The 14300-nt window shown below is 47.1% G+C and overlaps 1 protein-coding gene across 1 annotated transcript in view; it reads left to right on the top strand.

Moving 5' to 3' along the window:
- Positions 1-14300, top strand: part of myo15b (myosin XVB) — a 149845-nt gene that overhangs the window by 73613 nt on the left and 61932 nt on the right. Inside the window, exons 31-39 of the mRNA XM_078401587.1 lie at positions 552-787; positions 1545-1708; positions 3541-3613; positions 7496-7705; positions 9496-9605; positions 9784-9869; positions 11311-11398; positions 12324-12353; positions 13194-13394. Of these exons, the coding sequence (XP_078257713.1) occupies positions 552-787; positions 1545-1708; positions 3541-3613; positions 7496-7705; positions 9496-9605; positions 9784-9869; positions 11311-11398; positions 12324-12353; positions 13194-13394 (1198 nt within the window). The remainder of the gene's footprint in view (positions 1-551; positions 788-1544; positions 1709-3540; positions 3614-7495; positions 7706-9495; positions 9606-9783; positions 9870-11310; positions 11399-12323; positions 12354-13193; positions 13395-14300) is intronic.

Below are 14300 nucleotides of genomic sequence, written 5' to 3'. Positions count from 1 at the left end.
TTGATGTGACCAGACCAATCTAACTCCACTAACAGGGGGGTCGCAATGGTATAGGTTGCAGCACCAGAGACCCGGGTTCAATCCTGAAATCCACTGCCCACCGTGTGAGGTTTGCACGTTTTCCCTATGATCGCGTGGTTTTCCTCCAGGTGTTCTGGTTTTCTCCCACATTCCAAAGATGTGCTGGCTGGTTGATTAGCTCTGGAACAAAAAAGACCCTCACATAGTTTAATAGCATCAGGGGCATTGAGGTAAGAGAACTAAGTTTCAGAGCAAGAATGAAAGAAGGAAAGGAGGGAATGGGACTGATGAAATTGCTCACTGGAACCAGCATGAAACTGAAGGACTAATGGCCTCCTTTAGGTTTGGTATAAGTATATATTGCCTGCAGCAGTGCCCGCTGATAAAAACTTGTAATGTTCCCTATATGTCTGTAAGCATCTTACCTCCTCACTCTGCATGGCAGATGTTGGACTCTGTCCATCTCTCTCATCGGTACCACATACTGCGCATACTGCACACTTTTGAAGTTTTCTCTTTTGCTTTGTTAGGTTCTACGGTTTCAACAAGAGGAGTCCATCCAAAGCAGAAAGGAAACCATCCTCGGGAATTTCATTGTGCAGAAGGGAATATCCAATCCCAGGCTCCAGGATGAGATCTACTGCCAGATGGCCAACCAGACCTGGAAGAATCGGGACATGGAGGAGTGGCGGAGAGCCTGCCTCCTGTTGACCACCTGTCTCAGCTGCCTGCGGCCCTCGCCCCGGCTCGAGAAGCCCCTGCTCAAGTGAGGAACCCGGCGTGGGGGAGAGTGGTGTGTGGAGAGTGCTGGAGCGTACAAAGAGTAACCAGGTTATCGGATGAATGACTGGCAGTATTCTCTCGCCAGTATAGTCCTTCACCCAAGCTTTAAAGGACCTACATCTCAGCACAGTGGTAGAGCTGCTGCCTCGCAGCGCCAGAGACCCGGCTTCCATCCTGACCTCAGGTGCTGTCTGTGTGAAGTTTGCACGTTCTCCCTGTGACCGTGTAGCTTTCCTCTCAGTGCTTCGGTTTCCTCCCACATCCTAAAGACGTATGTGCTAGTAGGTTAATTGGCCTCTGTAAATTGTCCCTAGTAGGGAGTGGATGCAAAATCGGGATAACATAGAACTAAAGTGTGAATGGGTAATTGATTGATTGATTGAAAGATACAGCATAGAAACAGGCCCTTTACAGGTTTCTGTAAATTGTAACTGGTGTGTAGAATAGTGGTAGTCCATGGGATGATCACTGGTCATGCAGGTTCGGTGGGCTGAAGGGCCTTTTCCCAAGTTGTATCCCTAAAGTCTAAAGATTCAAGTAAAAAGAGGTTGATTCTATGTGTGATCCACATTGCACCCACCTGACATTGTTTGGTGTTGTCCACTGTTGCTGGTGATGGAACTTGGTGAATCCCCTGGCGTAAATTCCCTTAAACAAATGGGTAAAAGGGTAATGGTCTTCTGATTGTGCAGGTGTTTCGCAGAAATGCAGAATGACAACTTGACATTGATCTCACACAGGTACGTGTCTGATCTCATCATGGAAGAATACAGGGCGGTGTGCCAACACAAAGCCCTCAGCGCCATGCAGTGCATCCAAAACAGGGCCTTCCCTCCCACTCAACTGGAGTGGACAGCCAACCACAGGCGAGGACAGATGGTGCTGGATGTCCATGTCTCCCCTGGTATTTACATGAAGTTATATCATTGGCGCAGCTGGAAATAAATTGCATTTTGTTAATTATTTGGTTAAAAATAATGTTCATTTGTAATTCTCTTCTCTACTACCATACTCTTTATGATAGAAGTCCTTGAGTTACCAGAGTACAATACCCAATAGAAATAGAAAATATCAAAAATATATCAGAAACATTGTGTCTCTGTGGATGCCTACGTATAAGATAGATACAAAATGCTGGAGCAACTCAGTGGGACAGGCAGCATCTCTGGAGAGAAGGAATGGGTGACGTTTCGGGTAAGACCCTTCTTCAGACTGATGTCAGGGCGGAACTAGAGAAGTCAATGTTCGTACTGCTGGGGTGTAAGCTACCCAAGCGGAATATGAGGTGCTTGGGTAGCTTACAAACCAGCGTAATATTTTGCTTGGGTAGCTTACAAACCAGTGGTATGAACATTGACCTGTAACTTCAAATAGCCCTTGCTTTCCCTCTCTCTCCATCCCCTCCCTCTTCCCAGTTCTCCCACCAGTCTTACTGTCTCCAACTACATTCTATCTCTGTCCCGCCCACTTCCCCGACATCAGTCTGAAGAAGGGTCTCAACCCAAAACGTCACCCATTCCTTCTCTCCAGAGATGCTGCCGGTCCCGCTGAGTTACTCCAGCATTTTGTGTCTACGTTTGATTTAAACCTGCATCTGCAGTTCTTTCCTACCTATATGTGTAAAAGCACAGACTTGTTACCATACTTTGATTGGACTCCCCTGATAATATTTTACTTACAAATACCCCATATCTCGATATAAATGTATAACACTATAATCAAACTATCCTATTTTATGTGATTAAAATCCTTCAAAATGTCCCACATCCCTTCCTTTTGCTAGTGAATAAATACATCCCCAGTTGTTAACTGTCTCAGCTCATCATAACCCGCTGAGTTACTCCAGCATTTTGTGTCTACCTTCAGCTCATCACTTGTTACCCTGTCAGTGGCTCCATGCTGAACCTTCGCATATAGTCTTAGATACAGTGTGGAAACGGGCCCTTCAGCCCAAACTTGCCTACGCCGACCAACATGTCCCTCTACACTAGTTCCACCTGCCTGTATTTGGCCCGTATCCCTCTAAACCTGTCCTATCCATGTACCTGTCTAAATGTTTCTCCCTGACATTGACATCCTCCTCGAGTGAAAGGCTCAGAACAGAAATCAGTATTTTAATTGGAGCCCAACAAATGATTAACATTCCCTTCACATCGGCATTTGATGCACATTAGTAGAATCTACGATTCCAAATGCATTTTGTATTCTTTATTGATTTGTTCTTCCTATTGATTGGCTCGAAAATGCTTTGAAACGTGAAAGTTGGTGTAAAAATGTAACCCCCTTTCACACTTCTGCATATGTACGTGAAACACTCCTGCAGCCTGCCAGAGAGACGGCACTCTGGTGCAGCAGTAGAGTTGCTGCCTTACAGTGCCAGAGTCCCAGGTTTGATCCTGACCGCAGGTGCTGCCTGTACGGAGTTTGTCTGTTCTTCCTGTGAATGCGTGGGTTTTCTCCGGGTGCCCGGTTTTCCTCCCACGCTCCAAAGACGTACATGTTGTAGGTTAATTGGCTTTGGTAAATAAAAATTGTAAATTGTCCCTAGTGTGTAGGATAGTGCTAGTGTTGGTTGGTGCTGACTCGGTGGGCCGAAGGGCCTCTGTCTCTAAAGTCTAAAGTAAAAAAGTCTAAAGAAGCATTAAGCACAAGATTGCCACTCCTGCACCCGGTCGTTTCAAAATTTGAGTTCAGTTTGAGATCTTTGGTGGAGTTAATTTCATTTTCTCTCACTAGATGAAACATTTGCAACAGAGGTGGAGTCCTGGACAACAGGAGAAGAACTTGGAAACTGGATTTTAAAATCCCGGTACGTGAAAATGTGAATGAGGTACCTAGTGTGTGGACGTGCCCAAGACAGAGAGAACAGTGTGGACATGTAGTGGGGACACTCAATATAGATACAACCAGTGCAGTCAGATATACAAAGAACATACAAAGTAAATACTGACATTCCCAACACAGGCACATGCACCAATGATACACTCAGCAGAAACAGAGCTCACAGTATTAAAATACCCATTGGCTCACATAATTCCAACACAGCTTTCCATAATACTGAGAAATACAAGTGCAGGTGCACCTGCAAAGATTCAATGCATATTGTAGTTAAAAATATAAAATCACAATCATTGCATTTGCCTTGTTTAGACTATGTGACATGTTGGCATCGGATTTACTCGCATTTGAAAGGGAATAGGATAATCAGGGACAGTCAGCATGGCTTTGTCTGTGTAGGAAGGCGCTGCAGATGTTAGTTTACACCGGATATAGACACAAAATGCTGGAGTAACTCAACGGGGCAGGCAGCATCTCTGGAGAGAAGGAATGAGTGGCGGATCTTTCGGGTCAAGACCCTTCTTCAGACTGAGTCAGGAGAGAGGGAGTCTAGAGATATGGAAGGGTAAGGTGTGAAAACGAGATCAAAGCAGATGGTGATAAGGAAATATAAAATGGTTCATTGCGAGCTGAGGGGAAGGTGACAACCCAGCACATATTCAGTAATATTTAAACAGGAGGGGTTTAGTAGAACTAGTTGTGGAACTAGGATGGGGGAAGGATGGAGACAGAGGGAAAGCAAGGGTTGAAGTTCGATAAATCAATATTTATACCGCTGGGATGTAAGCTGCTTTGTCTGTGGCAGGTCATGCATTACTAACGATTGAGTTTTTGAGGAGGGAATAAAGTTGATTGAATAGGGTAGGGCAGTGGATGTTATCTACGTGAATTTAATAAAGTCCATCATGGTTTAATAAGAAGAAAGGATTAAGATGCATGGGATCCATGGTAACTTGGTATTTTGTATTCATAACTACCTTACCCATAGAAGACATAGGGTAGTGATGGAAGGATGTTACTCTCTTGCTGGGGGTTAGTGACCAGTGGTGATTTGCAAGGATCGGTGATGGGATCTATTTGTGATATATATATAGACGTCTTGGATGTAAATGTTGATAGGTTGGTTAGTAAGTTTCCAGACACCACCAAATTTAGTGCAGTTACGAACAGTGAGGCAGACTGTCACAGTGGGGTTTAGATTGTTTGAATTGAACTGAAAGATACAGCATGGAAACAGGCCCCACCCATCCCCAGACTACCAACCCATCATTTAAAAGACATTTGGACTTTGACCCACAATAGGAAAGGTTTAAAGGGATACGGTCTGAATGCGGGCATGGTCTTCAATCAGGCACCTTGGTCGTCATGTAATAGTTGGGCTGAAGCGCTTATTTCTGTGCTGTATGACTATGACTAGGCGAGAGGCATGGAGAGGGTAGACAGAACAATTTTCCCACGGTGGAAATGTCAGTCTAGAGGGCATAGTTTTAATGTGATTGGGGCAAAATTTATAAAAGAGGTGTAGAGGGTGGTGGGTGCCTGGAACGAACAGCCAGAAATGGTGGTGGAAGCAGATACACGTGGCAAAGGACAATAGAAAATAGGTGCAGGAGAAGGCCATTCGGCCCTTCGAGCCAGCACCGCCATTCAATGTGATCATGGCTGATCATTCTCAATCAGTACCCCGTTCCTGCCTTCTCCCCATACCCCTTGACTCCGCTATCCTTAAGAGCTCTATCTAGCTCTCTCTTGAATGTATTCAGAGAATTGGCCTCCACTGCCCTCTGAGGCAGAGAATTCCACAGATTCACAACTCTCTGACTAAAAAAGTGCAGGCACCTCCAATGGCATTTAAGAGGCTTTTAGATAACACATGGATAGCACATGGATGTGCAGGGAATGGAGGGATATGGATCACATGCAGGTAGAGGAGATGGTTTAGCTTGGCATCATACTTGTGAGCGTGACATAGACACTGGGGCGAAGGGCATGTTCCTGTGCTGTACTGTTCGTGTAAGTCTTATGTGTGTTTCAATGACCTACATTGCATTTTCAATTCATACACGTGACCATGGCTCTGTCGGAGTGGCCATGTAGCGTAAGTTAATGATACATCCTGCGTTGCCTCAGACTAGTGGCGGTAGTTTCTGGGCTCCTGGTGAATCTATCAGAAGTGAGGCTTGTCAAGCAAACCATACATGTTTGATAGTTGTAACGGACCGCAGGTAGACCCAAATGCAGTACACGGAACCAAGGAAATAGTTTTAGAAAGAGCTTTATTTCTACCTGCTCGTGGTCGAGGACAGAAGACTGAGGCGTTCACCAGGGCGACGAAGAGCATGAAGGTCCGGAGCAGGCAGGGTCGGCAACGGGAAATCAGTCTGAGAGAATGCTGGAGAGTCTTGCATGAGGGCTAAGAACAATCTGGCAAAGAGTGTGTGCGCAGGAACGGTTTATATGCTGGCTTGATTGGTGATCTGGAGCAGGTGAGTGAACAGGTGAGGGGAGTTGGCTTAACGTGGTGGGCGTGGCTGGCAGGTGAGTGAACAGGACAGACTGTGACAATAGTGCCCAACAGTTCATCACAGTCATCTGACCAGTGATGACTTGGAGGGTCTGCTGTGCAGATGTACCAGGCACAATGTCAGGTGAAGTTTCAGGTCAAGACCCTTCTTCAAACATCGCCTATTCCTTTTCTCCAGAGATGCTATCTGACCCGCTGAATTACTCCCAACTTTTTGTGTCTATCTTCGGTTTAAACCAGCATCTGCAGTTCTTTCCTGCACATTATTATGTCAGATACGGCCACATGCATCCGGAGTCCTACAGGCCACAGGCACATCCAATAATTATGAAGCACTAATGTAGTGTGCGTACGTGTGCATCTGTGCAATATGCATGTTTGCTGGGGAACCCTGAGCCCCAATATCGGGTGGAGGGCCCTGGGGTCAGGTTGCATCAACTCTGGTTGCATTGAGTTTGAAGGATCAAGAAATGATTTTGATTGAGTGCTAGGAGTAATTTGGGCAACACACTGGCGCAGCGGGAGAGTTGCTGCCTTAAAGCACCAGGGAACCGGATTTATGCCTGACTCTGGATGCTGACTGCATGGAGTTTGTACTTTCTCACTGTGACAGCATGGGATTTCTCCAGGTGCTCCAGTTTCCTCTCACATTCCAAAGACGTATAGGTTTGTAGGTTACTTGGCATCAGTAAAATTGTAAATTGTCCCTATTGTGTAGGATAGTGTTAGTGTACGGGGTGATCGCTGGTCACCACGGATTGGGTGGGACGAAGGGCCTGCTTCTGCACTGTATCTCTAAAGTCTAAAGTAATTTGGTAGTGTCAGTTAGCAATGGTTTGGTTTGCTTTGGAATCTTGGTGAAAGCCTTAATTTCTGAAATGGATAGATTTTTCAAAATTGTATAATTGCAAATGCTGGAAATCAGAAGTTAAATCAGAAAATGCAGGAAACACTCAGCAGGTCAGGCAGCATCTGTGTAAAAGGAAATAGTTAATGTTGCAGGTTGAAGACCCGTAAGAATCTAATACTTGCACTCACTGCTGTTATTTTGACAAAATTTTATTAGGCAAAGGTGTCTTTTAGGTTTACGTTTATTAGTGTCATGTGTATCAAGGTATCGTGGAAAGCTTTGTTTTACGTGCTATCCAAACATCAGATATATCATACATAAATAATATCAAGACATGCTCAAGAACACTAGAGCAAAGGGGGAGGTACAGAGTGTGGAATATAGTTCTCAGCATTGTAGTGCATCTGTTCCATAGGCAAAGCCCAATGTCGAATGTGGTAAGATACTGACCAGGATGTCCTGCTTATTGGTCTCTGCAGGGGCCAGGAGGAGGAGCAGAGAGGTTGGACGGTGTCCTTGCACACAGCAGCGGAGTGGAGAGACATGCTTGGCTGCGACTTTGTCATGGATCTCATTGCTGAAACTGAAAACCTGAACGTTCCCCTGGCCCAGACATCTTCCTCCATCATCCATTCACAAGAGAATGGCAGCAATTATGAATCCCATCCAACCTACAATGATTGCTATGCGTAAGTAACTCAATGCTGTTGGTTTCTACATCACTGCTCGTTCAGTGAACGCGGAGCCAGTCAGCCAATTGTAGTAGTCGGCAAGCACAGGTCTCATGGAATTGGCTGATTTGAACAATTGGCTCTTTTGCCTCTGGTATCTACTTATCTAGGAGGGGAAATACCGGAGGGCATTAAGAGTGCAACCATCCATACCACACATAGGAAGTTTGCACCCCACACCAACCAACCCCAACCCCTGCCTTGTACTCACTTAAGGGCTTGTCACTGAAGGGTTCATCCATACCAACACCAGCAGCTCCAACGTCTCATCACTTAGGGGTGACACAGCGGTGAACTGGTCGAGTTGCTGCCTTCTTGCGGCAGAGACCTGGGTTCAATCCTGACTATGGATGCTGTTTGTACAGCGGTTACACATTCTCCCCGTGACCGTGTGGGTTTTCTCTGGATGCACGGGTTTCCTCCCACATACCAAAGACGTGCAGGTTTGTAGGTTAATTGGCTTCTGTAAATGGTCCCTAGTGTGTAGAATAGAACTAATGTATGGGTGATTGCTGGTCGGCGTAGACTCAGTGGGTCGAAGAGCCTGTTTTCATGCTGTATCTCTAAACTAAATTTAATTTGCTTCGTCCATTCTTCTTGTTAGTTTCCAGAATCATTGCCAGCACCGGCACAATTCAAGCCAATCTCCCTGGGACCCATTGAAAAATCTATCTAAGGGAGCTCCACATCCTTGAACCTGGAAATTATTTAAACCAGCCTGCTACAGTTATATTCACTCATTCTAACTGTTCAATAGTTCCACTGTAAGCTCCAGTGTAATATGATGCCCCTATCTTAATGTTTATTCCATATTGCAGCAACACACTTTGTGATGACATTTCTCCTTCTTGCTCTAGTATTTTGGTTAATTATTTATAGACAATAGGTGCAGGAGTAGGCCATTCGGCCCTTCGAGCCAGCACCACCATTCAATGTGATCATGGCTGATCACATTTTGTTTATTAAATCTATGCCCTCCAATTAATGGAGCCACTAGCAAATGGAGCAATTCCTCCTTCCCTCCTTTGTCAGTATTTTTCGTCACTTTGCAAGTCTCTTTTACCTTTCCCTTCACTTTCCCTAATCCAAGGATAATACCCACACCTTCCCGAACCCTTCATTTAATTGAAAGTTGGTAGATTTATGGAATATTTAGGGCTCAGGAGGAGGCTATCAGACTATTGAGTCTGTGGTGATGGCCATAAAAGAACTGCTCAGCCTGAAGTTCCTTTCCATCTCCATAGTGCTGCAACGCTTGGCTCTGTACGTTCATTCCTGGTGATGCCCAAAGCCTTTAATCAGCATCCTGAAGTATAGGCCCCAGAACTGAAAGCGATGCTCTATTTGAGGCGATGAGTGGTCGCTAATAATTTAGCATTGCCTTCTTATTTTTGCATTCAGTAACCATTTGCATAAAGCTGGGCACTACCATTTTAAACACCTCAATAATTAGCTCCCTAGGGTGGTGATCAGAATCTCTGGGTATTGAACCTTACCCAGGGTGGGGGTAAGAATCTCTGGGCATTGGTCCTTCCCCGGGGTGGGGGTAACAATTACTGGGTTTTGAACCCCCCCCCCCCCCCCCCCCCCTCCCACCCTAGGGTGGAGATCAGAGCCTTTGGGTGTTGGGTTGATGGGCCTACCCTGGGTGACCACTGTTGGGTGTTTTGAGAACATGCTGTGCACTTTCTGTTGTGTTGTCAGTTGTCAGTTGTCACTCCTGAGCACTACGATCTGTGTTGAAGTAGGTCACGCCGTGACGTCCGTGATGAACTGATTCCTCCAGCACCCAATGTACAGGCACCAGCCCTGCCGCCCAGCATGTTGTCCTACGACAGTGATTCCTATATGTATGCTTGTAAGTAACCCAAAGATGTACTGTAGATTTAACGGTGTGACAATTCTGCCTCTCTCAGTGTGGGTCACGTTGGTGAGGGTGAGCTCACTGCCCATCCCGTGTGAGGCTCGGGCTCGAGGGGGGTTATACTGTCCCTGCTTGTGCCCTGCCCATTCTACTGATGCTTGTTCCTCCACAGGCTCGTCAACAAAATCAGAGACTTCGCAGGGGTTTGAAAACTACGTGGACAATCTGTTTGACCCAGTGTTCTCCCACGGCGGAGGGGTGAGTGTAGAGTGATGTGAGCAAGTGGGGAGAGCAGGGTCCTGAGACGGTGCAGATGGGTGGTACAAACTAACCTGGGGTTGAGGGGGGGGGGGTCTAGTGGGTACTGGATGTGTGTGTGTGTACGTGTGTGTGAGTGCGTGTGTGTGAGTGCATGTGTGAGTATGCGGGGATGTGTGTGTGAGTGCAGGCATGTGTGTGTGTGCACACATTTGTGTGTGTTTGTGTGTGCGAGTATGCAGGCATGTGCATATGCACACGTGCGTGTGCATAAGTGTGCGTGTGTGTGAGAGGTATTGTGCACATAATGAGTTAGTGTGAATAATAAGTGTAGAAGTGGTGTGTGTTTCTAGATACGCTAGTGTGCGTGGGTGTGTGCACAGAAGGACGGTTGTGTGCAGAAGGAAGGTGAATGGTGGCAGTGTGAGTGGGTGTGTGGTAATAGTGCGTGTGATGTGTGTAGTGGATGTTGGAGGAAGTCGGTGTGAGGGAGAATGTAAAAAATGAAGGAGTAGGTGTGAGGGTGGAGAGTGTTGGAGGGTGTGAGAGAGGAGAGAGTGTTGGAGGGTGAGAGGAGAGAGAGTGTTGGTGAGAGAGGAGAGAGTGTTGGAGGGTGAGAGAGAGAGAGTGTTGGGGGGAGTGAGAGGGGAGAGTGAGTGTTGATGAGAGAGGAGAGAGAATGTTGGAGGGAGTGAGAGGAGAGAGAGTGTTGGAGGGTGAGAGAGGAGAGAGAGTGTTGGAGGGTGAGAGAGGAGAATGTTGGAGGGAGTGAGAGCGGAGAGTGAGTGTTGATGAGAGAGGAGAGTGAGTGTTGGAGGGAGTGAGAGCGGAGAGTGAGTGTTGATGAGAGAGGAGAGAGAGTGTTGGAGGGAGTGAGAGCGGAGAGTGAGTGTTGATGAGAGAGGAGAGAGAGTGTTGGAGGGTGGGAGAGGAGAGAGTGTTGGAGGGTGAGAGGAGAGAGAGTGTTGGAGGGTGAGAGAGGAGAGAGAATGTTGGAGGGAGTGAGAGGAGAGAGAGTGTTGGAGGGAGTGAGAGGAGAGAGAGTGTTGGAGGGTGAGAGAGGAGAGAGAGTGTTGGAGGGAGTGAGAGGAGAGAGAGTGTTGGAGGGTGAGAGGAGAGAGAGTGTTGGAGGGTGAGAGGAGAGAGAGTGTTGGAGGGTGAGTGTTGATGAGAGAGGCGATTGAGTGTTAGAGGGAGTGGGTGTGAGGGAGGTGCTGTGACCGAGTGTTGGAGGGTGAGAGTGTGAAGGAGGAGAGTGTGAGGATGTCGGGTGTCAGAGAGGAGGGTGTTAGGAAGGTGCCGTGATCAATTGGTGGAGGGTGTGAGTGTTGGAGGTTGAGGGTGTGGTTGAGGGTGTGAGTGTTGGAGGTTGAGAGTGTGAGGGTGTGAGTGTGCGGGAGGTGCCATTGCGTTCTGACAGGTTTTTTGGATACACTTGCAGGAAATGCAGCAAACCGCTGCTCTGAACAGGCGGATGAAAGGACGAGGGGGAATAGGCCCGACACAGAGCGGAGCGTACATGACCACAGGTCAGTGATGGGCATGGAGGGCTGCTCGTGTGGCTGCACTGGTTTGTGTGCGGAGTGTGTGATAAATGACTATTAGGGAATGAGAATGACATCAGCAATCTGGGAGATATATGGGGAGGTTGCAATTGAGCGTGGCTGAGTGTGAGTCACAGATGAAGATAAGTTGGTGTGAGCTTGGCATGAGGATGGTTGTGAGCAGGGAGTAAGGATAATTGAGTGTGAGCTCAGGGTTGAGGTGTTAGTGTGAGCTGGGGTCCGGGTAAATGAGTTTGTGCAGGTCAGGCAAAGTGAGTGTCAGAGTAAGTGTGAGTTGGGGGTCTGGGAGTGTGACTGTGAATGGGGTCAGGGTACGTGTGAGCTAGGGGTGGAGTGAGTGAGTGTGAGCTGGGGGTCAGGGTGAGTGAGAGTGAGCTAGGGGCAGGGTGAGTGAGTGTGAGCTAGGGTGAGAATGACCGAGAGCTGGGGATCATAATGAGTGTGAGCTGGAGTGAGAGCTGGGGTTTGGGATGAGTGGGTGTGAGCTGGGGTTCAGGACAAATGGGTGTGCGTTGGAGTTCAGGATAAGTGGGTGTGAGATGTGGTTTGGGGTGAATGAGTGTGAGCTGGGGGTCAGGGTAAGTGAGTGTGAGCTCGGGTTCAGGGAGAGTGTGAGCTGGGTTTGGGATCAGTGAGTGTGAGCTGGGGTCAACGTGAGCTGGGGTTGAGCTTGTGTGTATGAGGAATGGAAGAAGTAGATTGTGAGCTGGAGGAATGAGTGAGGAACTCTGGCCTCAGCCTAGGTCGTGGAGTAGGCTGTGTGGGAGACGGGTGAGTGTGTGAGGGTGTGAGTGTGAGTGTGCGGGAGGTGAACTGTGGGCGGATTTAACTGTCAGTGTCCTCTGCTTCCTCTTGAGTACAGTTGTCAATTATTTCTCTTTGTTCACAGGTGTACCGATGGTCCCCAGCTACTCAATGGGTACGTACACCCTCGGCCTTTCACTCAGTGCAGCCCTGACTGTCAATGTGAAATCTCTGGGATTGAATGTATACTTATCATTCACTCTCCTGCCCACATTTTTCAGAGAGCAATCTAGTCGGCAGGCAAACTGCGAGATGCATGCATGCCTGAAGTTCCAGGCTCGCACTGACCCGATGCAATAATTTAACAGCCCCAGGACTCTCACCTTCCCCAGGATCATGCCTCACAGGGGTGTCACAGTGGTGCGGAGGGAGAGTAGCTGCCTTACAGTGCTAGAGACCCAGGTCCGATCCTGACTACAGGTGCTGTCTGTACAGAGTTTGTACATTCTCCCTGTGACCGCGTGGGTTTTCTCCAGTGCTCCGGTTTCCTCCCACTTTCCAAAGACGTACGCGTTTGTTGGGTTTGTACAGTTTGTCCCTTTGGATCAGCACTAGTCCCAAACCTCCAGACAAAGAAACACCCCGCCACCACCACCCTCAATGGCCAAGTCAATTTTGAATCCAATCTACTAAGTCCCATGTTTCTGAACCTGCCTGACTAAAGTCAACACCCACAGCCTTGCCCGATTTGATCAACTTCGTCACTTCCTCAAAAAATTCATTCAAGTTCATGAAACATAACATGATGCGCATAAAGCCAAACTATCCCAAATAATTCCATTATTTTCTAAGTGCAAGTAAATCCCATCTACTGTACAAGAATCCTCTCCAATAGCTTCCCTACGACTGTGTAAGGATGAAACCCTTTGACTCTGCATAGGGTGATACATGGGATTTGAGGAATGTAGATTGCTGTACCTGGTAGACTAGCAATCTCTTTTTCTTTCTTGTTCAGGTATCCCAATGATGCCTCAGATGCCACAAATGGCGACCGTACCTGCGTATCAGACCCAACTCATGGGTGCAGTAATGCCTGCAATGCAACCAATGCATGCAATGCCACAAATGCCTGCAATGCAACCAATGCATGCAATGCCACAAATGGCTGCAATGCAACCAGTTCCAATGATGCAGCCAATGGAAACACCAATGCCAGGTAACGGCATTCTCTCAGCTTTATCTCTTCCCAGCAATTATAGCCAGGCTGGTCCCCGTCTACTCCATCAGCACTACAATGTTCTTGCAATTACTCTTGCAATATTGTTCCGGCACGCTTCCTGATATCTACAGTCCGACTGCAGTGAAAGCAGCCACATCACTGTCCAAAGTCAGTGCTTGCTTTTCCAATATAAGAGGCAGGAAGCTTGAGTTTACTGTGAGCCAGAGATATACGAAGAGTCACACCAGTAAACACAAATCAAAATTACATGCACATGGCCCTGACAATGCAATCATGGGATGTAACATTTGTCTGAGGCAGCCGGGGCAAAATTAAGTGTTTAAGAAGTGTACAAGTGTTGAACAAGATATCACTAAATTTTGTTTCAAAAACTAAAATTTTGATTCTCCTCTATACAATGTCTCTGGAAAGCACAATTCAATTCCATGAGGTTTCTCAGATCAAGAACTGTATATGACTGGTTAATCCCTGGTGCCTGAACCAAAGATCAATGTCCTTGATTATGGAAGATTGTAAGTGATCTGATCTGGTTGGTATTGCAAGGGATAGGGACAGCAAGCTGTCTTTTCTGATGGGGAAAACAAAACATGGGGTTAAAATCAGAGCTGAGAGAAATCAGGATGTACATTTTCCCACAACGTGTGGTGGAAAGCTAACGTTCCCTCCACAACAGTCAGTAGTTGCCAGGAAGCAGTTGGAACTACGCTAGTGTTGGATAGGTTATAGCACCAAGGAAGTTAAAAATGGAAATGCAGGTCGATGACTGGATGGTAAAGCAGCCAGCCAGAGAATCTGAATGGTCTAACGTAGAAGCCATTAATAAGCATACACTCCCCCCTCCAGCTTGATGGAGGGTCTCAAACTGAAATGCCTCAACAGATG

The sequence above is a fragment of the Rhinoraja longicauda genome, chromosome 6 (assembly GCF_053455715.1).
Source record: "Rhinoraja longicauda isolate Sanriku21f chromosome 6, sRhiLon1.1, whole genome shotgun sequence".
Classification (NCBI taxonomy): Eukaryota; Metazoa; Chordata; class Chondrichthyes; order Rajiformes; family Arhynchobatidae; genus Rhinoraja; species Rhinoraja longicauda.
The sequence above is the reverse complement of the archived record's forward strand: the minus strand, read 5'-3'. Positions and strand labels throughout refer to the sequence as shown.